Genomic DNA, 18,185 nt, shown 5'->3' with positions numbered 1-18,185 from the left:
TCGGGCACACAGTTTTAATCTGCCAGGAAGTTTCATATCAGCGCACACTCCGCTGCAGAGTGAAAATCTCATTCTGGAAACATCCCCCAGGCTGTGGCTAAGCCATGTCTCCGCAATATCCTTTCTTTCAGGAGTGCTAGTCCTGCAAGGTTCGCAGGAGAGCTTCTGTAAAGTTTGGAAGGTAGGAGACGAGATACTGGCAGAAGTAAAGCTGTGAGGGCCGGGCGTGAGTCGTGCTTCGGTAGCTCAGTTGGTAGAGCACTTGCCCGCGAAAGGCAAAGGTCCCGAGTTCGAGTCTCGGTCGGGCACACAGTTTTAATCTGCCAGGAAGTTTCATATCAGCGCACACTCCGCTGCAGAGTGAAAATCTCATTCTGGAAACATCCCCCAGGCTGTGGCTAAGCCATGTCTCCGCAATATCCTTTCTTTCAGGAGTGCTAGTCCTGCAAGGTTCGCAGGAGAGCTTCTGTAAAGTTTGGAAGGTAGGAGACGAGATACTGGCAGAAGTAAAGCTGTGAGGGCCGGGCGTGAGTCGTGCTTCGGTAGCTCAGTTGGTAGAGCACTTGCCCGCGAAAGGCAAAGGTCCCGAGTTCGAGTCTCGGTCGGGCACACAGTTTTAATCTGCCAGGAAGTTTCATATCAGCGCACACTCCGCTGCAGAGTGAAAATCTCATTCTGGAAACATCCCCCAGGCTGTGGCTAAGCCATGTCTCCGCAATATCCTTTCTTTCAGGAGTGCTAGTCCTGCAAGGTTCGCAGGAGAGCTTCTGTAAAGTTTGGAAGGTAGGAGACGAGATACTGGCAGAAGTAAAGCTGTGAGGGCCGGGCGTGAGTCGTGCTTCGGTAGCTCAGTTGGTAGAGCACTTGCCCGCGAAAGGCAAAGGTCCCGAGTTCGAGTCTCGGTCGGGCACACAGTTTTAATCTGCCAGGAAGTTTCAAACAATTTCTTATTTTGGCAATGGATAGTTCCATCTACACTGGATTAAATCTTGAATAGCTCACTTTCCTCTTAGTGGAAGAGAATGAAACAAGTCGAAAAAAAGTTCCTTTGAGAGTAGCAGAAACATTCAAATGGTATTTAAAAAAACACAAGAATAGGAATTTTTTAATGTAGTTCTCTACAGTTATTTTTTGACAGACTTGCGTAATAATTTAGATTATCACATGTTTTGTTACATAGCTTATGCAGGCCATATATAAGGTTGTATTTACAGTCAAATTAATAAAAGTACATTATTTTTTTCAGTATGTATAAATTCGTTTGTGTTATAAAACGCTTTTTCTTACAGCCATGTCTCTTCCACCATTTTAAATTTATTTTCAATGTAATTCCCTTGTGTTACAAGGTATTCAGTTGAAAATTATTTTTTACCTTACTCAATCGAGTCCAAGAAATGTCTAGTAAGTTCCTGTTTCTGGTACCATATAAACGCACATCTGACCTACTTTCATACTCATGAACATTCTGTTTGCGATGCATAAGTACCCTGGGGACTGTGAGTATCTTATGTTCAACAAAGTATTGTTTTCAAGAAGTTAATTCACTTAAGCTGAATATGCATATGATGGCCACAGCAGAGTTTCTCCAAAGAAGTATAGCTTAATAGTATCCCATAAAGTGTGTATGGAAAAGGCATATTATGCCATAGGTATGAGCTCTTTACTCACGAAATCCTTCAGTTTCGTTAAGGACATGAAACATTGCCAATGTACTGCAGAGATTTTGTGTGTATTTGTTCCAGCACAATTCACTATCTTGGTAGATGCCTGACAACTTTACTCAGTGATTTTCTCCATTATTAATATTTTTAAGAGAGACGGTTATATGGTATGAGGAGGAGGGCGCATTTTGCATATCACTATCATTGCACCCCTGAGAACTAGAATCTTTTCTGCTATTACAGTCATGGTCCCTTTGGAGTACATGTGGGACAGTAACCGATCTCAGAATTCTAACAGTAAGCATCTGCATATTACATAACACTCCTGTTTAAGTGTCTGACACAGGGGCTGGATGAGAATCTGCACAATTTTCTCGCGCTTGCTGAATGAACCAGAGGCAAAACGTGCTGCTCTTCTTCGCATCTTCACTATCTGCACTCTTAATCCCAACTGGTGAGGGTTTCAGACTGACGAAAAGGAAATAAGAATCGGTCAATTTTTTTTGAAAACCTTCCCCTTTAGGGTGTTAAAAAGAAGTTATTCCATATTATGGAGGCAGTATTAGCACCAAGACTAGAATAAAATTCCAATAAACATACCTTAAGAGCTGTAGCCGGTTATTCATATTCGTTTCTGTAAAACAGATCTCATTGACTGCAAGCTCTTTGCTATTATGAACGACCTATAGAACGCAGTAAACTAACGAGAAGACATGATTATATGACTTTGAAACAGCAGAGCTTGTAATGTAATCTGTTTGCTATTCCAAACGACCTGCACTTGCGAACCATCGCTAAGAGACGATACTCAATGTGGGGCCCATTCATAGTAAGGCATGTTTCTATCAGCTTGGTTACGGGTGCCCTGGCAGGCATAGATAACGTGCTCCCATTGTGTTTGTGCATCAGTAATAGGACTTGCATACACGAAAAATACCACATGTCCCCACAATAAAAAATCCAGTGCATTAAGATCGGGGGATCGAACTGGTCAACGTACTAGACGGCCACGACGAATCCATTGCCCATTAAATGTCTGTGGGCGGAGTCTTCGGACATTTCGGAAAAAACTGGTTTGCGCTCCATTTCTCTAACTGTTGTTGGATTGATACCTACTGTAGCAGGGCAGGCAAGTCATTTGATAGGAACTGACGACACCTTACACCAGTAAACCTATTAGTCTATTGCCAAGAATTCCTGCCCATACATTAACTGAAAATCGGCGCTGGTGCCTTGCTTCTTCAGCTGCGTGTGAATTTGCGTTACGAAAATCGACAATCCCATATCGCGTGAAGCTAGCGTGGCCTGTGAACAGTATCTTCGTTGTGAAAAGTGTACCTTCGCCACAACTTTGCCATTGGCGGAACAGGTTTCTACCAGGTTGGTCTCTTGGCCGAAGAGACGGACATGCTGCACATCAGTGCAGCAACTGTTCACACGGGACAGCCAAGAAAAGACGATGACCGACCCTGATAGATGCTGCGCACACCTGTTCCATGCTCTTCTCCACCACTGCTGGTGTGTGTATGGTGCGAGGTGCGAGTCTGCCAAGATTCGCCGTTGGATTTACGAAGCTAAAGACAACCAGTTGTTTGAAAAGACGGCTGAATAATTGTGCAGATGGCATCCAGCACTCTGGATATCTTTCAACGTACAAGACACTGAGTCGGCGATTGCTTTCATTTGCGAGGCCACAACAGAAGAACTGTCATTTCCTGTGTGGAATAATAGGCTTCCATAATGCTGGTAAGTGCAAAGATAAAACGACAGTGTAAAAGCATTTCACAAACTTATCCCAGCACGACCCATTTCCATTGTACACAACCTAGTCTTGTTGTAGTCGATGCACTTAGCCAGAACTATAAATGTGGTTTACAGTAACAACACTGACAGATGTTTGCTACACGCTGTATCCATGGACAATAACAGAGGAATGTGTCTCCATTTTTTTTACTGCAGTCTGTAGGTCGTTCTTAACAGCAAAGAGCTTGCAGTAGACGAGATGTGTTTCACAGTAGCGAAATGAGTAAATGTTCATAGCTCTTAAGGTGTAGATGATATTGTACCTAGGAGCACATGATTTTCCCTGGTTGGTGTTTACATTTAGTGACTGATATTAGAATCACATGAACGAATCAGTGCTAAAAAGCGTCATTAGCAGTTTCCGATATTTTCCATTGTGTTTATTGTAGTGAGATACGAGGTTGTTTTTTGTGTGGCGTTTGTAAACATTAAGAGTCCCACACAAACAAGCGCTGTATGATATGTTTCAGCTATTTGGAGAATATCATTAATTCTTCAGTTACAAAATTTTATGGTGAGTAAAATGCTATGTATTTTTAAAACTTATTATACAACATATGGCTCGTTAAGCCATACTTCGTAGGTTGTGTATCATCGTAACCTTCAAAACGAGGCGTTCTACCGCTGAATACGTGATATCTGGAAATGAACTGAGTTTCTTTAGTGTCTTAACAATTTTTTCTGTCATGATAATGGAAAAGTGTATTAGTTGCGAATAGCTTCTATTTGGAAACGTTTTTAACTTGTAACTGGTATTTGATAGTATAATTTATTTCATTCACTGATTATTGGTAAGTAGTAGAGTAACAATGTAACACACAGACTATTAAATGCGTTACTGACAATATTTTCTAGATCTTAACACTTTTATATTTGAATGAATATTCGTTCCTAGGTACACGATCATGTTGGACCTTGGAGCAGATTTTCACGTTCGGAAGAACGTTACTTTTCCACAGCAACTTTCATAATTGTACAAAAAGACTGTTGCACGCACAAAGTGAATAAATAAAATGGAATAAGAAAATATATTAAACTTCTATTACAGGACTGGCCAGGTTTCAAAGCCTCAAAAATGTTCAGAGGAAGAGCGTTCTCCCCTATGCATTAGAATCCATGTTTACTGGACATTTTTTCTTGCTTTGGTCCATGCCGTATCCTCTCAAAATGAGGAAAGACTTTCTCTTAACACCCTCTACGTCCTGAAAATCCTTTCAATGAATTTCATCTGGCATCTGTCTTTTGGGTTACTAGTTGTATATTGTCTTTCCATTTTAAAGCACTCCAGACATGCACTTCTTGACAGTGGTGATGAGTGACAGCCAATCGTTTAATCGAACAACTGTGAATCATCTATCAGATTTCGTTTCAAACTTTTGGCTTTCGCTACGCGTAGTCATATTATTGTCGTGTTGTTCTATGTTCCGTATCTCTTCCTGTGTGCAACTAATAAAGAAAGTAATTCTATACGAGGTGTGTGAGAAAAGTAATATGAGACTGACTTTTTATCTCCCAAAGTTTTTATCTTTTTCCAACAACAATATTTTCCCCTTCAAAGCAGTTCCCTTCGGGAGCTGTACATTGGCGGAGCCGTTGTTCCTCATCTTGGTAGCAGCGCTGAAAGGCCTTTAACATATCGGTCACATTTCCTGCATGATCTCCACAGTCCCAAAGTGACGTCCTCTTCAGGCATTTTTCAATTCCGGGGAAAGAAAAAAGTCACAAGGACTGAGATCTAGTGAACGGAACAACAGGAGGTCAAAAATTTCATGATGGAAATGACCATATGATATGAGGCGTTGTCATAAGGCAGCATCCACTTCTCTGCCATGTTCGGTCTCCCGATTCTTCCAAGGACAACTCGCGTACACGCTCGACGTTTACGTCGGTTTTTGTGCTCCCTGGGCGAGGTTCATCTTAAACGCGTTTTCGGCCTTCCAAAAATGATTTGTGGCAGTGAAAAACTTGTGCTCTTGATAATACATGTTCCTCTTAGGCCTTTTACAATCTTCCAAAAATCGAAAGTCACCCTCGCGGCTTCCTCAAGTGTAACACAAAACTTGATGATACCACGATGCTCTAAATTCTGCTGTCCCATTTTCGTAAAATAATAAAAACACAGTTTTACTGACGGCGCTCTCAAAAATCACGTGCTGTAATGGCTGTACGGAGCTGAAAGTCGGACTGAGCATCCTGAAGAGATGAACACACAGATCTACTCAAGTAGACCAAACAGCGTTACTAGATCGATCGTAGCGTTACCAGTGTCATTACTTTCCTCCCACACCTAGTACCTCGTACACGAAAAGCCCCAAAGGTGGTTTGATCCTTTTCTACCTCGTCGACAAGCGACGCCTGTTTCACTCTAGCTTCTACCATCCTACATAAACAGTACTGTAGATCAAGGGAGTCACGATAGATTAAAGACTCCCAGAAAGCTTAGTGATGTAGATTAATTTTCAATAAAAATCTGTGTTCTTTGCTAGATGAGATTGTCTTGAAGAGAAGGGGGATGAGATTGAAAAGCAAGTGTGTGGAAGTAGCAGTCATTCGACGTCAAGAGCCTCAGAGACAGTCTGGCACGAATGTAGGAAGAAATTGGCTGTGCCTTAGTCGAAGGAACTATAAGGACATTCTCTCAAAGAAATCTTGTTAGACCATGAAAACAGAAAAAGGCCACAGCCCGGGAATTAGAGCCATCCCTTGTCTAATGCAAGACCATTTGGTGCTGTTACACATCACATATCAACTATTTCCAACTATTTCTATTAACCTATCCATATTTGGAACGAGCAGATTTCAGATGGCCATCCAGCTATTTCTATTCGTGTTTTTCCTAGTCCCCATCCCTCCCTCCCTCTCTCCCTATCTCACTTCAGGTGAATGACAGTGTTTCCTTAAATAGGTCACGTCTGCGTCCTTCCCCCATTTTTATTTTTTCCAAATGACATGGTGCCTTGTATACGATGTCGATGAGCTAAACCTTTTAATAGTATTCATTCCTCCTTAGTTTATATAGTCAGATAAGGGCTCTGCTATCAACCAAATAAATGTTACACGATATGACATTTATACTTTGGTAGTGCCATAGGAGTCAGTTTTGAAACCGAGCTACTCAGTAATTTTCCAACATTCAGAATGTCCAGTAAATGCATTACCCTGCATTAGTGGAAAAGATGTGGCGGCTTTGGATGGACGTCCTGAGTCGTCAACAAAGTGCTGTTTCAAATGACCACTTTTCATATTTGCCAAGGAGAAGTTGTAAAATCAGTCCTACGGTTATTTCCTTATATACACCCGCCCGGATATCCGCTTATGTTAAGGCGCCGCTTCCTGGATGGTTTCCCGCATCGCACTTTGTGAATAGAGGGCTAGTACCCAATTTCCGCCTCAGTTACACGATTCGCAACATTTAGAAAACTTTCGCTCGCTTCCACATGAATAACACTACAAGCGGAAAGGTGGAGTACGCCTAGTACGTCCTGCGGGGTAACGGGGTGACGACATAAAGGCGATCCGGCCATCCCTTACATTAACCACGCCAAATCCGTTCCCGAACCTTGCCGACCCTGAACCTATTCGGGACACAGGTACAAGAGAAAGGAGAACAATATCATTTCCTTTCATTTATCGCTTTGTTCACCTATGATAACCATCTGTTAATGTGACAAATGACGAATTGCATCGTGATTCAGAGTCCATACTGAACTGTAGGTTCCTCTACGACTGGCTGGGTAAATCATTTCAGAAGTTGGGTGAAGGCAAGTACCACATGCAATAGCACCATGTCTAGTAAACTGCTGCTTTATTTTTTTTATTAATAACAAACTGTATGAAAGTTACCTTACGGTATACGGCGGAGGGTATTTTGCGTATACACTATCTCGTCCCCCTTTCCTTGTAGTCTTTGAGAGAACGACTGTTGGTAATCCTACGTATTATCTTTATTTTACTTTCACTGTATTTTCTTGAGATATATTCAGAGCAAAGCTAAATGTTGATTGATTCTTCTACGAATGTACGCTTTCAGGATCTTAACAGTGAATTGCTCTCTTGTGACGTCTGCCACTGAAGGTGAATAAGCATCACTGCGACGCTTTTACTCTCACTAAACAAACCCTTGATGGACCCACTGTTGTCCTTTGTATCATGTGTATTTCGATTATCAGTCCTATCTGTTAAGGATTCCAAACTGAGGAGCAATACCAAAGCATTGATCGATGCAAGAGTTTAGAGCTATCTCCATAGTTGATAGACTACACGTTCTGAGGATACTACCGGTGAATCTCGATCTGGTATCTGTCTTTTGTATGATTAATTTCATGTATTTGTCCCGCTTTAAATCGATCCGTACGCATATTCTTAGATAGTAACAGTTGTGACTGTTTCCAGGGATTCATTGGCTGATGTGTCTTTCCGCATGTTTATAGGAGTTATATTATATTTACATGAAATGTATTCACAAGTGCGGAAATGGGCAACCATCAGCTGTATAGTGGAATGACTGTCAATGAAAATTTGTGCCGGACCGGGACTCGAATCCGCATTTCCCGCTAATCGCGATCGGTCGCCTTAGCATTAGGCTATCTGAGCACGACTCACTGCCAAACTTCCATACGTCATCAACCGTGTGTCCGCAGCCTGCATTCGTACATTCATTTTATGTACAACCGTACAGGTGTCGGCGGATAAATACGATATGGTAATGGCTGTGTTGTTGAGAATTTTCCTTCGAACATACATCCATGTCCTAAGGAATATTGCATCGTACTTCTGAACAACGCAGACACTGAAACATTGTATGTTATATTTGTTTATATCCACGGTAAAGTGTCATTCTCGACACCCCAAGTCCATTTTCTGGAGATCTTCCTGCGTTTCTGTACACTTTTGTATCCTTACAACTTTTCTATACACAAAAGCGGCATCTGCGAACAGCTTCACGGAGTTTCTAAAGTTATCCACTCGTACTTTATGTACGCTTTGAACAGTACGCCCTCCGTCAAAGAACAACATGCTGTGTTCTGTTTGCTAAAAACTCTTTAATGCAATGACGAAGCTGGCCTGATATTCAGTACGCCAGTATTCTGTTCATTGGATGACAATGCAGAACTGTATTCCGGAAGTCAGGCTGTTCGCCGGTATCTGCTGCCTTATGGGTCTCGTGGGCGTGAGGAATCCATGTTGATTCTTACACAAGATACTCGTATTTTCAGTATCCATGATGGGTAAGTAGAATATGTGTATCGGAATTCTAGAAAAAATTGACGTCAGCAATGTGATGCTATAACTGCATGCATGTGTTCGATGGCTCTTCTCGGCAACGGGAATGACCTGCCTATTTTTCCAATTACGCGGAAGGTTTCGTTCATCCAGCGACCTACTACAGAATGCCGTTAGAACAAGAACGAATAATTTTGCATACTGTACGTAGGGGTTTCCCACCAGGTCCATGCCTTTCCTCTGTTGAGCGTTTTCAGTTTACCAGGAGATCCGTGCGAAACTCGTATTTTTATAGTTGTAAATAATGAGGGTGTTTGGAATAAGTAAAGTCGTTGGGACAAGGGTAGTTGCGGGAATGAAGAGAAAACATCGTTAGAAATGAACCGAACGACATGAAATAATGATGATGAATTTATGATACATCCTTGTATACACATCGCCGTCAACATACACTCCTGGAAATGGAAAAAAGAACACATTGACACCGGTGTGTCGGACCCACCATACTTGCTCCGGACACTGCGAGAGGGCTGTACAAGCAATGATCACACGCACGGCACAGCGGACACACCAGGAACCGCGGTGTTGGCCGTCGAATGGCGCTAGCTGCGCAGCATTTGTGCACCGCCGCCGTCAGTGTCAGCCAGTTTGCCGTGGCATACGGAGCTCCATCGCAGTCTTTAACACTGGTAGCATGCCGCGACAGCGTGGACGTGAACCGTATGTGCAGTTGACGGACTTTGAGCGAGGGCGTATAGTGGGCATGCGGGAGGCCGGGTGGACGTACCGCCGAATTGCTCAACACGTGGGGCGTGAGGTCTCCACAGTACATCGATGTTGTCGCCAGTGGTCGGCGGAAGGTGCACGTGCCCGTCGACCTGGGACCGGACCGCAGCGACGCACGGATGCACGCCAAGACCGTAGGATCCTACGCAGTGCCGTAGGGGACCGCACCGCCACTTCCCAGCAAATTAGGGACACTGTTGCTCCTGGGGTATCGGCGAGGACCATTCGCAACCGTCTCCATGAAGCTGGGCTACGGTCCCGCACACCGTTAGGCCGTCTTCCGCTCACGCCCCAACATCGTGCAGCCCGCCTCCAGTGGTGTCGCGACAGGCGTGAATGGAGGGACGAATGGAGACGTGTCGTCTTCAGCGATGAAAGTCGCTTCTGCCTTGGTGCCAATGATGGTCGTATGCGTGTTTGGCGCCGTGCAGGTGAGCGCCACAATCAGGACTGCATACGACCGAGGCACACAGGGCCAACACCCGGCATCATGGTGTGGGGAGCGATCTCCTACACTGGCCGTATACCACTGGTGATCGTCGAGGGGACACTGAATAGTGCACGGTACATCCAAACCGTCATCGAACCCATCGTTCTACCATTCCTAGACCGGCAAGGGAACTTGCTGTTCCAACAGGACAATGCACGTCCGCATGTATCCCGTGCCACCCAACGTGCTCTAGAAGGTGTAAGTCAACTACCCTGGCCAGCAAGATCTCCGGATCTGTCCCCCATTGAGCATGTTTGGGACTGGATGAAGCGTCGTCTCACGCGGTCTGCACGTCCAGCACGAACGCTGGTCCAACTGAGGCGCCAGGTGGAAATGGCATGGCAAGCCGTTCCACAGGACTACATCCAGCATCTCTACGATCGTCTCCATGGGAGAATAGCAGCCTGCATTGCTGCGAAAGGTGGATATACACTGTACTAGTGCCGACATTGTACATGCTCTGTTGCCTGTGTCTATGTGCCTGTGGTTCTGTCAGTGTGATCATGTGATGTATCTGATCCCAGGAATGTGTCAATAAAATTTCCCCTTCCTGGGACAATGAATTCACGGTGTTCTTATTTCAATTTCCAGGAGTGTAATTTCCGTAGGGTAGCGAGGTGCCCTTCTCTCTCAGCAGGCGTTTGAGCTCCAGCCACCTTTTGGAGCGACGCTTCTCACCAACAGTTCCTAATGTTGTTTCCCTTGGCATCGTAAACTTGTTATTTACTGTTTACGACTAGTATTATTGAAAAAAGTTAATAATTAATGAGCAAATACAAACATACAATGAAAGACGTAAATAAGTGTAATTTACTGTTCATGACAATACTTGATCGTCATCAGTTGCTTGTAACTCTGACTTTCGACCATAATGTTTACAAGTACGTGTTGTTGTAGAGAAGTGTAATGAGAAAAGTGTATATAAAAATGGTTCAAATGGTTCTGAGCACTATGGGACTTAACATCTTAGGTCATCAGTCCCCTAGAACTTAGAACTAGTTAAACCTAACCAACCTAAGGACATCACACACATCCATGCCCGAGGCAGGATTCGAACCTGCGACCGTAGCAGTCGCGCGGAAAAGCGTATATAAAATACAAAGAATTAAATAAGTGTGAAATATATAGGTTAGAACGTAGTGTTCGCTTCTTGCGTGGTATAACACGATAATCTCTAACTATACTGAGATTTTAATTGCACTTCGTACTGCATGTAAGTACGTTAGGCGGTAGTAACAATAGGTAAACCAAAGTTCAAGTCGACAATAACAAATATGTTTGACAATTCGGAAAGTATATTAGTTTAGAAAAGTCAACTTGTACAACGGGCAGAGAAAATGGACTACCACAGGGTCACGATTATTATCTCTAACAGTGCTGTATACAAATTATCCACTTAATAAGTGCTTTAAAACAAATATAATGATATTTTTAATAAGATAATTTGAAAAGAAAACCTCTTATTCGAGATTAATAAGTTAGTTTCGTAAAATATAGGTACGAAGCTGGGGATACATGGTGCCCTTTCGCTTGTGATAGTTAAAAGACTCTTTTATATTAAAATTTTCCAAAAATAGGAAGTTTTAGCGCAAAATTGGTATGCGGTGTTAGAAGATGGTTTAGAGAACCTTTCTAACGATAGCTCATTCGTCGAAGTATGATTAGTACGCGTTGAGAAAAAAAAGGATATTGACTTGAGAAATAATATATATGTTTTCTATCCTGCAAATATTTATACGATATGTGCCATTTTGATGTTCGTGCTACTATTTTAAGGTGGAACCTCAGTTCCAATTCTGGAGTGCTGCTCGAGCGTTTGGTGACCTTATCAAGTAGACATAACAGCAGATAGCAGATATCGAACGGTTTTAGACACGCGTTGTTATGATGGTAACAGGCCGATTTAGCCAAATACGAGTGCGTAGTATGTACTCGGAGAATTTAAGGAGAAATCTCTGGAAGAAAGCCGACTCTATTGTCGGAAAAATGTTGGGTAAATTTGGAGAAATTATATTCGACGAATATAGGACAACATTTCTCCATCATATATTTCGCGTAGAGATCATGGCAAAGAGATAGGAGAATTAGGGGACGTACAGAGGACTACTGATATTCTGCTTTCACTTCATACGCTTATGGAACAGGACAGGAAATCGCTTATAATGACACAGAGTACCCTCTACAGTGGACTGTTCAGAGGTTTGTCAAGCACAGCAGCAGCTGTAGATGTAAAAGTAGTGGGTAAAAAATTGGCGTCGGGGTTCAGAAGCTTTTCAGCTTCCATATTTAGGTTTTCCTGCATCGATTAATTCCTTCGGAAAGAACATCACCGAAATCCTTCCCGACCCTTGCCAATTTCGACCTGTTACTCCGTCTTCAGTGAACCAATTATCAAAGAGCCTCCGTTCTTCGAAACGCGAAGTAATTTCGTTCAAATGGTTCAAATGGCTCTGAGCACTATGGGACTTAGCTTCTGAGGTCATCAGTCCCCTAGAACTTAGAACTACTTAAACCTAACTAACCTAAGGACATCGCACACATCCATGCCCAAGGCACGATTCGAACCTGCGACTGTAGCGGTCGCGCGGTTCCAGACTGTAGCACCTAGAACCGCTCGGCCACCTCGGCCGGCCGTAATTTCGTAGACCGGTTTTTAATGTAACAATAGTTGCTAAATTAACAAAAAAAATGGTTCAAATGGCTCTGAGAACTATGGGACTTAACTACTGTGGTCATCAGTCCCCTAGAACTTAGAACTACTTAAACCTAACTAACCTAAGGACAGCACACACATCCATGCCCGAGGCAGGATTCGAACCTGCGACCGTAGCAGTCGCGCGGTTCCGGACTGCGCGCCTAGAACCGCTAGACCACCACGGCCGGCCGCTAAATTAACAGAAACGATCACTGTCATCGTACAGAGAACGATTGTAATCAGGTCCAGTATGCACCTGACGCACGACAGTCAACGTGCAATTCAAATCCCTGTACTAACGTAAATTACCACAGACAACTGTTGTAAGCCTGAACCCAGGCACTGCAAAGAGAATTACGCAATCATCAGAATAATTTGTTATCATCGTACAAACGACCATAAAATTAACCGTGCAGATAAATAAATTTTAAGAATGTTTTCATGTGCGTGATTATGTCAGTTGTATGTCGAACCGTGTTTAGTAAATGTTATTCGGCGGGGCGTGTCTATGGACAGCTTGTGTCTTGTCTGAAAATTAGATTATAAAGTTTTTTTTCATTAAGATGCTTACTGACAGTTCCGAAAACGACAATTTGAACAACTTGTTGCTTTAGCTCTTAGTCATTTTAGGTCCGGGCGCATTGCTGTTTAAAATCCAAAAATAAAATCTGTAGCTTATGCTTTCGTGAGCCTGGTAACACTGACTTTGTTGTTCATCCGTACTCTCATATGAACTTGGGTTCAAATACGGTGAAGGTGGCCTTTGGAGTGGGAAAGTTGGAGCAGAGAACTTACGGTGATCGGATGATGGTAGGGCCAAGAAGATGCAGACATCCTAAAACAGCGTGCACACCTAGCGACGAAGTCGTGGTACAAGTTTTAGGGCTGCTCCGCAACATTGTTCTCGTGTTCCGTGTCTGTCGAGTTCCCCCATCTAAACGGGAAAAATGCGACAATGTTGTTCGATTACTTGTAGCAAGTACGTTTTCTGAGTCAGTTTCTACCTGTTCCTACAAAGACAACATTGAAAGTAACAGAAAGTTTTCTAGTTCTGCCATGTCTTTGGAATGTGACATCCCAAGACTGCAAAAACGGAAGCAAAAGGAGAGTGCTACGGAGTATTAGGCCAAAAAACAGGAAATGTCACAACACGATATGGCACAAATACACAACTAAATCACATTTTGGGAGGGAACACAAGAAGTTACACGAGTCAAAAAAAGTGGTTCTTCCCCAAAAAAGTCAAAGAGGTTTGTTTAATTAATGAAAAAATGAGAACTTTACTAAGGTCACTAACGGTTTGGCCTTTGTATAGGCTATTTCAAATGGTTCTGCCGTAAATGCGATAGATATATAGACGTTGTGCAAAACAGAAGTGAGAAAATAAGGCTTACGTATGTACAACGTAAGTACAGGTAAGTATAAAACTTACATTACGCTGTAGAGAAACAACGTTCCAAATGATAAAAGTACAATTTAAATGGATTTAAATTTTACATGTCCCATGATATCGTCATAAACATGGATGTGTCAAGATTATGCAGACTGTATAATTAATAGATTATAAGTATTATTTGAGTTTAAGAAGATTTATGTCTTGATCTACAAGCTTGGCTACCACCCATTACTGTTTCACCGCAATGCATGTAATCCAGGGGATGCCAGCATACAGACTGCTACGAAGGAAACTCTAGTAGGCACATTTTATTTTATTTCACAGTTTATACAGTACGGTACACATGTTTTTGCGTGTACTGCAGTGAGAAATATTAATTATATGTGCATAGATATGTATCATTTTTAAGGAGGGAAAGCAGAGATAAAGATTCTATCGAGTGGTAAACCGTACACTGCATGAAGGCGTTAACAGAGGCAGTTCGCAGTAGCGATGAGTTTGCAGTTTACTGAGAACACGCTGAATTTAAATTAAGAAACAGCAGAACAAGTCGCATCGAGGAACTGATGATGTTTTTTCTAAAATGAGAACTGGGGTATACTGTAAGGATGGCGAATTCCAAAGGCAGAGTACCACATCATTTGAGAAAACAATACCTCCAATCCATTCCCCGCCATCAACATCCCACAGTGCAAGTAGCAATTACTCATTCGTTTCAGACTCTTCCTTTCTTTATACATTGCTATTGTGAAATTCCCATCCAAAATACAGAGACCACCTATAACCAAACTGTACAAGTATTGTTAGACAAATTTAAGCAATAAAATAAATGTAGTTGCTAAAGTTATATTTTTAAAAAATCATTCTCAAAGTAGATTATACTGTCAATAAAAATAGTATAATTTCCTATCTTCACAAAGCCTTTCAACGAAGTATTTATGGCTTCAAGCATTTCTGGGACGATACGTGAGATCTTTTGTAATGAAATTCTAAATGTGTACGTGAAGCTCATGAAATATTCTCCACTAGCAAGGAACCGAAGTATGACAACTACGACGGAGGCTGGAAGGGTTTCCCTAAACAAAGTGGAATCTTTAGAATTCTTTTCTCCAACCACCTGAAGAAGCGTTTCGAAATCGGCAAGGAACATTCTTTAAAAAAAATTCTGAAAAGCATAGCATCTTTCAGTTCTAACTTTTTGAGAAGATTCATAGCAACAGTAACGCCTCCTGAAAATTGAGTTTCCTCCAGTAACACTTACGTTTATTTTTAAATAATAATACATTACATTAAAAGGTCAGACACCAATTTCTTGGAATATCGCTTTCTGATTTTTATAATGCAACTGATGCAGAGGGTGTGGACACGGAACTTCGTATAGCTGCTGTCGCTATACAATGTATTGCGACTGTGCGTATACAATGTCGTTCGATTTTATCGCTAGGTGTGTACGTGCCTGCAAGGTTGCAGCCATTTTGAACAATATTTCAAAACAGAAGTCATGTGAAAATGTGATGTAAAATCTAAAGATATTTTTATTTTTGAAGTAGAAGTTCAGACTGACATAGCCTCCGTTACATACGTAACGAAATAAGAAATGGACTTTGGCTGTATCCACGAGTCTTTTTTTACCTGCAATGGGTAACTGGAGCTTCTATTGTACTCATTTTTTGTCAGACTACGAGTGTGGAGCATTATAAATCTACATATATGGTACTGTCGCCTGTACAAAGCATACAAAATAAATTTTTATGAGGAAAGTGATTGAAAAGGAGGTAACATATAGGCAAACTGATAAACTTCCCGTAGAGAAATGAAGATTTTTAAAAAGATTCTCTTCTGTGTTATCAATAAGCTTGAAGGACGTAACACAGCCGGAGGATAAATGCCTCCCATCAACAATCGTTTAGGAAAGAAGCATGTAGCAGTTTTTTAAACTGAAAACTGCTTGTAATAATTTATATTTTTCGCAACTCGTGCTGCTAGACATCAAAGTTTACTGCGAGAACAAAATTACAAAACAAACTGGTAAAACTACAGAAAAAAAATTCAGATTTTAAGCATTTAGTTTTCGCATTGCAGGTGTTTCTGCGGTAACTCTTCGATGGGTGGTGTAAATACGTACTTTGTCAGGGTACTACGCCCTTACTGTAGGTACAAATCGATCTCACACCATATCTAACAAAAAATTGTTATGATTAGTGATAACATCGTTTCACAACAGAATTTCTAAGTGTTGTACAGGACGTTTCACAATTCATGTTACATTTTTCTAGAGGCTGTAGAGGGAACTTACTAGCTCAAGCTTTACATAGGAACCCATCTCTGGAAACGTCATCCAACGACGCTACAGATCGTCAAAGTTATAGGCTTCGGCGCCTGTAAACGTATGTATACACAGGGTGATTCCGTAATGGTGTCACAGACTTTTTAGGATGATGGTGGGCCGGCCAGAGTGGCCGAGCGATTCTAGGGGCTACAGTCTGGAGCCGCGCGACCGCTACGGTCGCAGGTTCGAATCCTGCCTCGGACACGGATGTGTGTTATGTCCTTAGGTTAGTTAGGTTTAAGTAGTTCTAAGTTCTAGGGGACTGATGACCTTAGCAGTTAAGTCCCATAGTGCTCAGAGCCATATGAACCATTTTTGATTATGGTGAAAGTTAAATGTATCAGTTTGAGGTAAGGTTCCCTGTACCGGAAAAGAACGAATCGAAACTCATAAAAGGACACCGTTCTCATGCCTCTGGCTGTGGAATACACGTACCGGTACTGTCGTTGCTAAGACGGTAGGGCAGACAACATTCGTAGTTGGACCAAAGCAAAGAAAAAATGTTCAGTAAACATGGACTATAAAATGCTTACCTGAGGAGCTATGAGCAATTGTTTATCTTCGCTAGTGCGAAAAACATCCCCGCTACTGTACAAATGCTCATGCTCTTAAGGTGCGCATTATAGTGCCCATATTTACTAGACATTTTTTCTTCTCTTGGTCGATAATATCACCTCTGAAAATTGTCTGTCCTACAATCTTAGCAGCAACATTACCAGTACATGTTCTTCACTGTCCGAGGTATCAGAACGGTTTTCACTAATAATTTTCGACTCGTTAGTTTCCAGTACAGGGACCCTCGCATCAAATTGAAACATACTAGAAAGTTTTTAACATTATCACGGAATCGCCCTGTATTTACATACATTTACAGGCGTCGGCGCATGTAGCTTTGACGCCCTACAGCATCGATGGACAACGTTTCTGGACATGGGTTCGGAACGTCCTGTACAGTTGAATAAGGACAGGAAGAAAAACGTGAGACGATTGTTAACGGATAATAATTGAAAAACGAAGTCCTAATGTTCACGTCTCTGCATTTGTTAAAAGTTTTGTAATAGTTCCTGTACTCGTGTATCGTATGGGAAGCTTCCACTGTATTTACATGAAATGACAGTATGGGACCGAAGTTTTACATAGTCATGCGAACATCATATAGGATTAGTGATAATTACTTTTGCTCAAGTGTGTATTAACTGGAAGCCCCAGACATTAAGGACTTGATGTCGTTAACACAGACAAAGTCATGAGTTAAGCAGAGGGGAGCATTTCGTAGTTGGAGGAAATGCAATAATTTCGTTCGGTCAAAGTGGAAATCTTTCAAACGTCCCTAATCCCCAGAGCGCGAGTTGCAACACGGTGAGCAGCTTGCGGACGCACACGTACCTTGCGACCATGTTTGGGCTGTGCTGGAGAGGCTGCGGAGTGTTGACGAGATGCCGATTCGCCGCTGTCTGCGGTCGGACGCCGGCCGGCGCGCTTTTATATGGGCACGCTGGGCGTCGCGGCGCCTGTCGCCGTGGAGGGTTGGGGGCGGGGGCGGTGGTGGGAAGGGGGAGGGGAGGGCGCCGCGGGAATTATTGGCCAATCACGCTGCGGCGCGCGGGACGCCGCGAGCGACGTGGGTGTAGTCGCGGACAGAGTTGTGGGGTAATAATTCTCCGAACGAACCGTCAGGTACCCACAGCCACTCAGCAAAAACTTGAATCAGCGGTGGAAGAAAAACTGAACATCTGCGTGTTGTAAATATGAGGTGTCACCGTAAATGATTTTTGTCTTCTATCCTTCTTCTTTCTTTGTTT

General features: G+C 42.5%; 1 protein-coding gene across 1 annotated transcript in view; it reads right to left on the bottom strand.

Moving 5' to 3' along the window:
• The window catches only part of LOC126259927 (uncharacterized), a 32,135-nt gene extending 14,308 nt beyond the window's left edge, over nt 1–17,827 (bottom strand). The window contains exon 1 of the mRNA XM_049957018.1: nt 17,770–17,827. Within this exon, the coding sequence (XP_049812975.1) occupies nt 17,770–17,780 (11 nt within the window). The 5' untranslated portion in view covers nt 17,781–17,827. The remainder of the gene's footprint in view (nt 1–17,769) is intronic.
• Nucleotides 17,828–18,185: the final 358 nt, after the last annotated feature.

This window comes from Schistocerca nitens, chromosome 5, assembly GCF_023898315.1.
Source record: "Schistocerca nitens isolate TAMUIC-IGC-003100 chromosome 5, iqSchNite1.1, whole genome shotgun sequence".
NCBI lineage: Eukaryota > Metazoa > Arthropoda > Insecta > Orthoptera > Acrididae > Schistocerca > Schistocerca nitens.
Note: the sequence above shows the minus strand (reverse complement) of the source record. Positions and strands in the feature narration are given on the sequence as shown.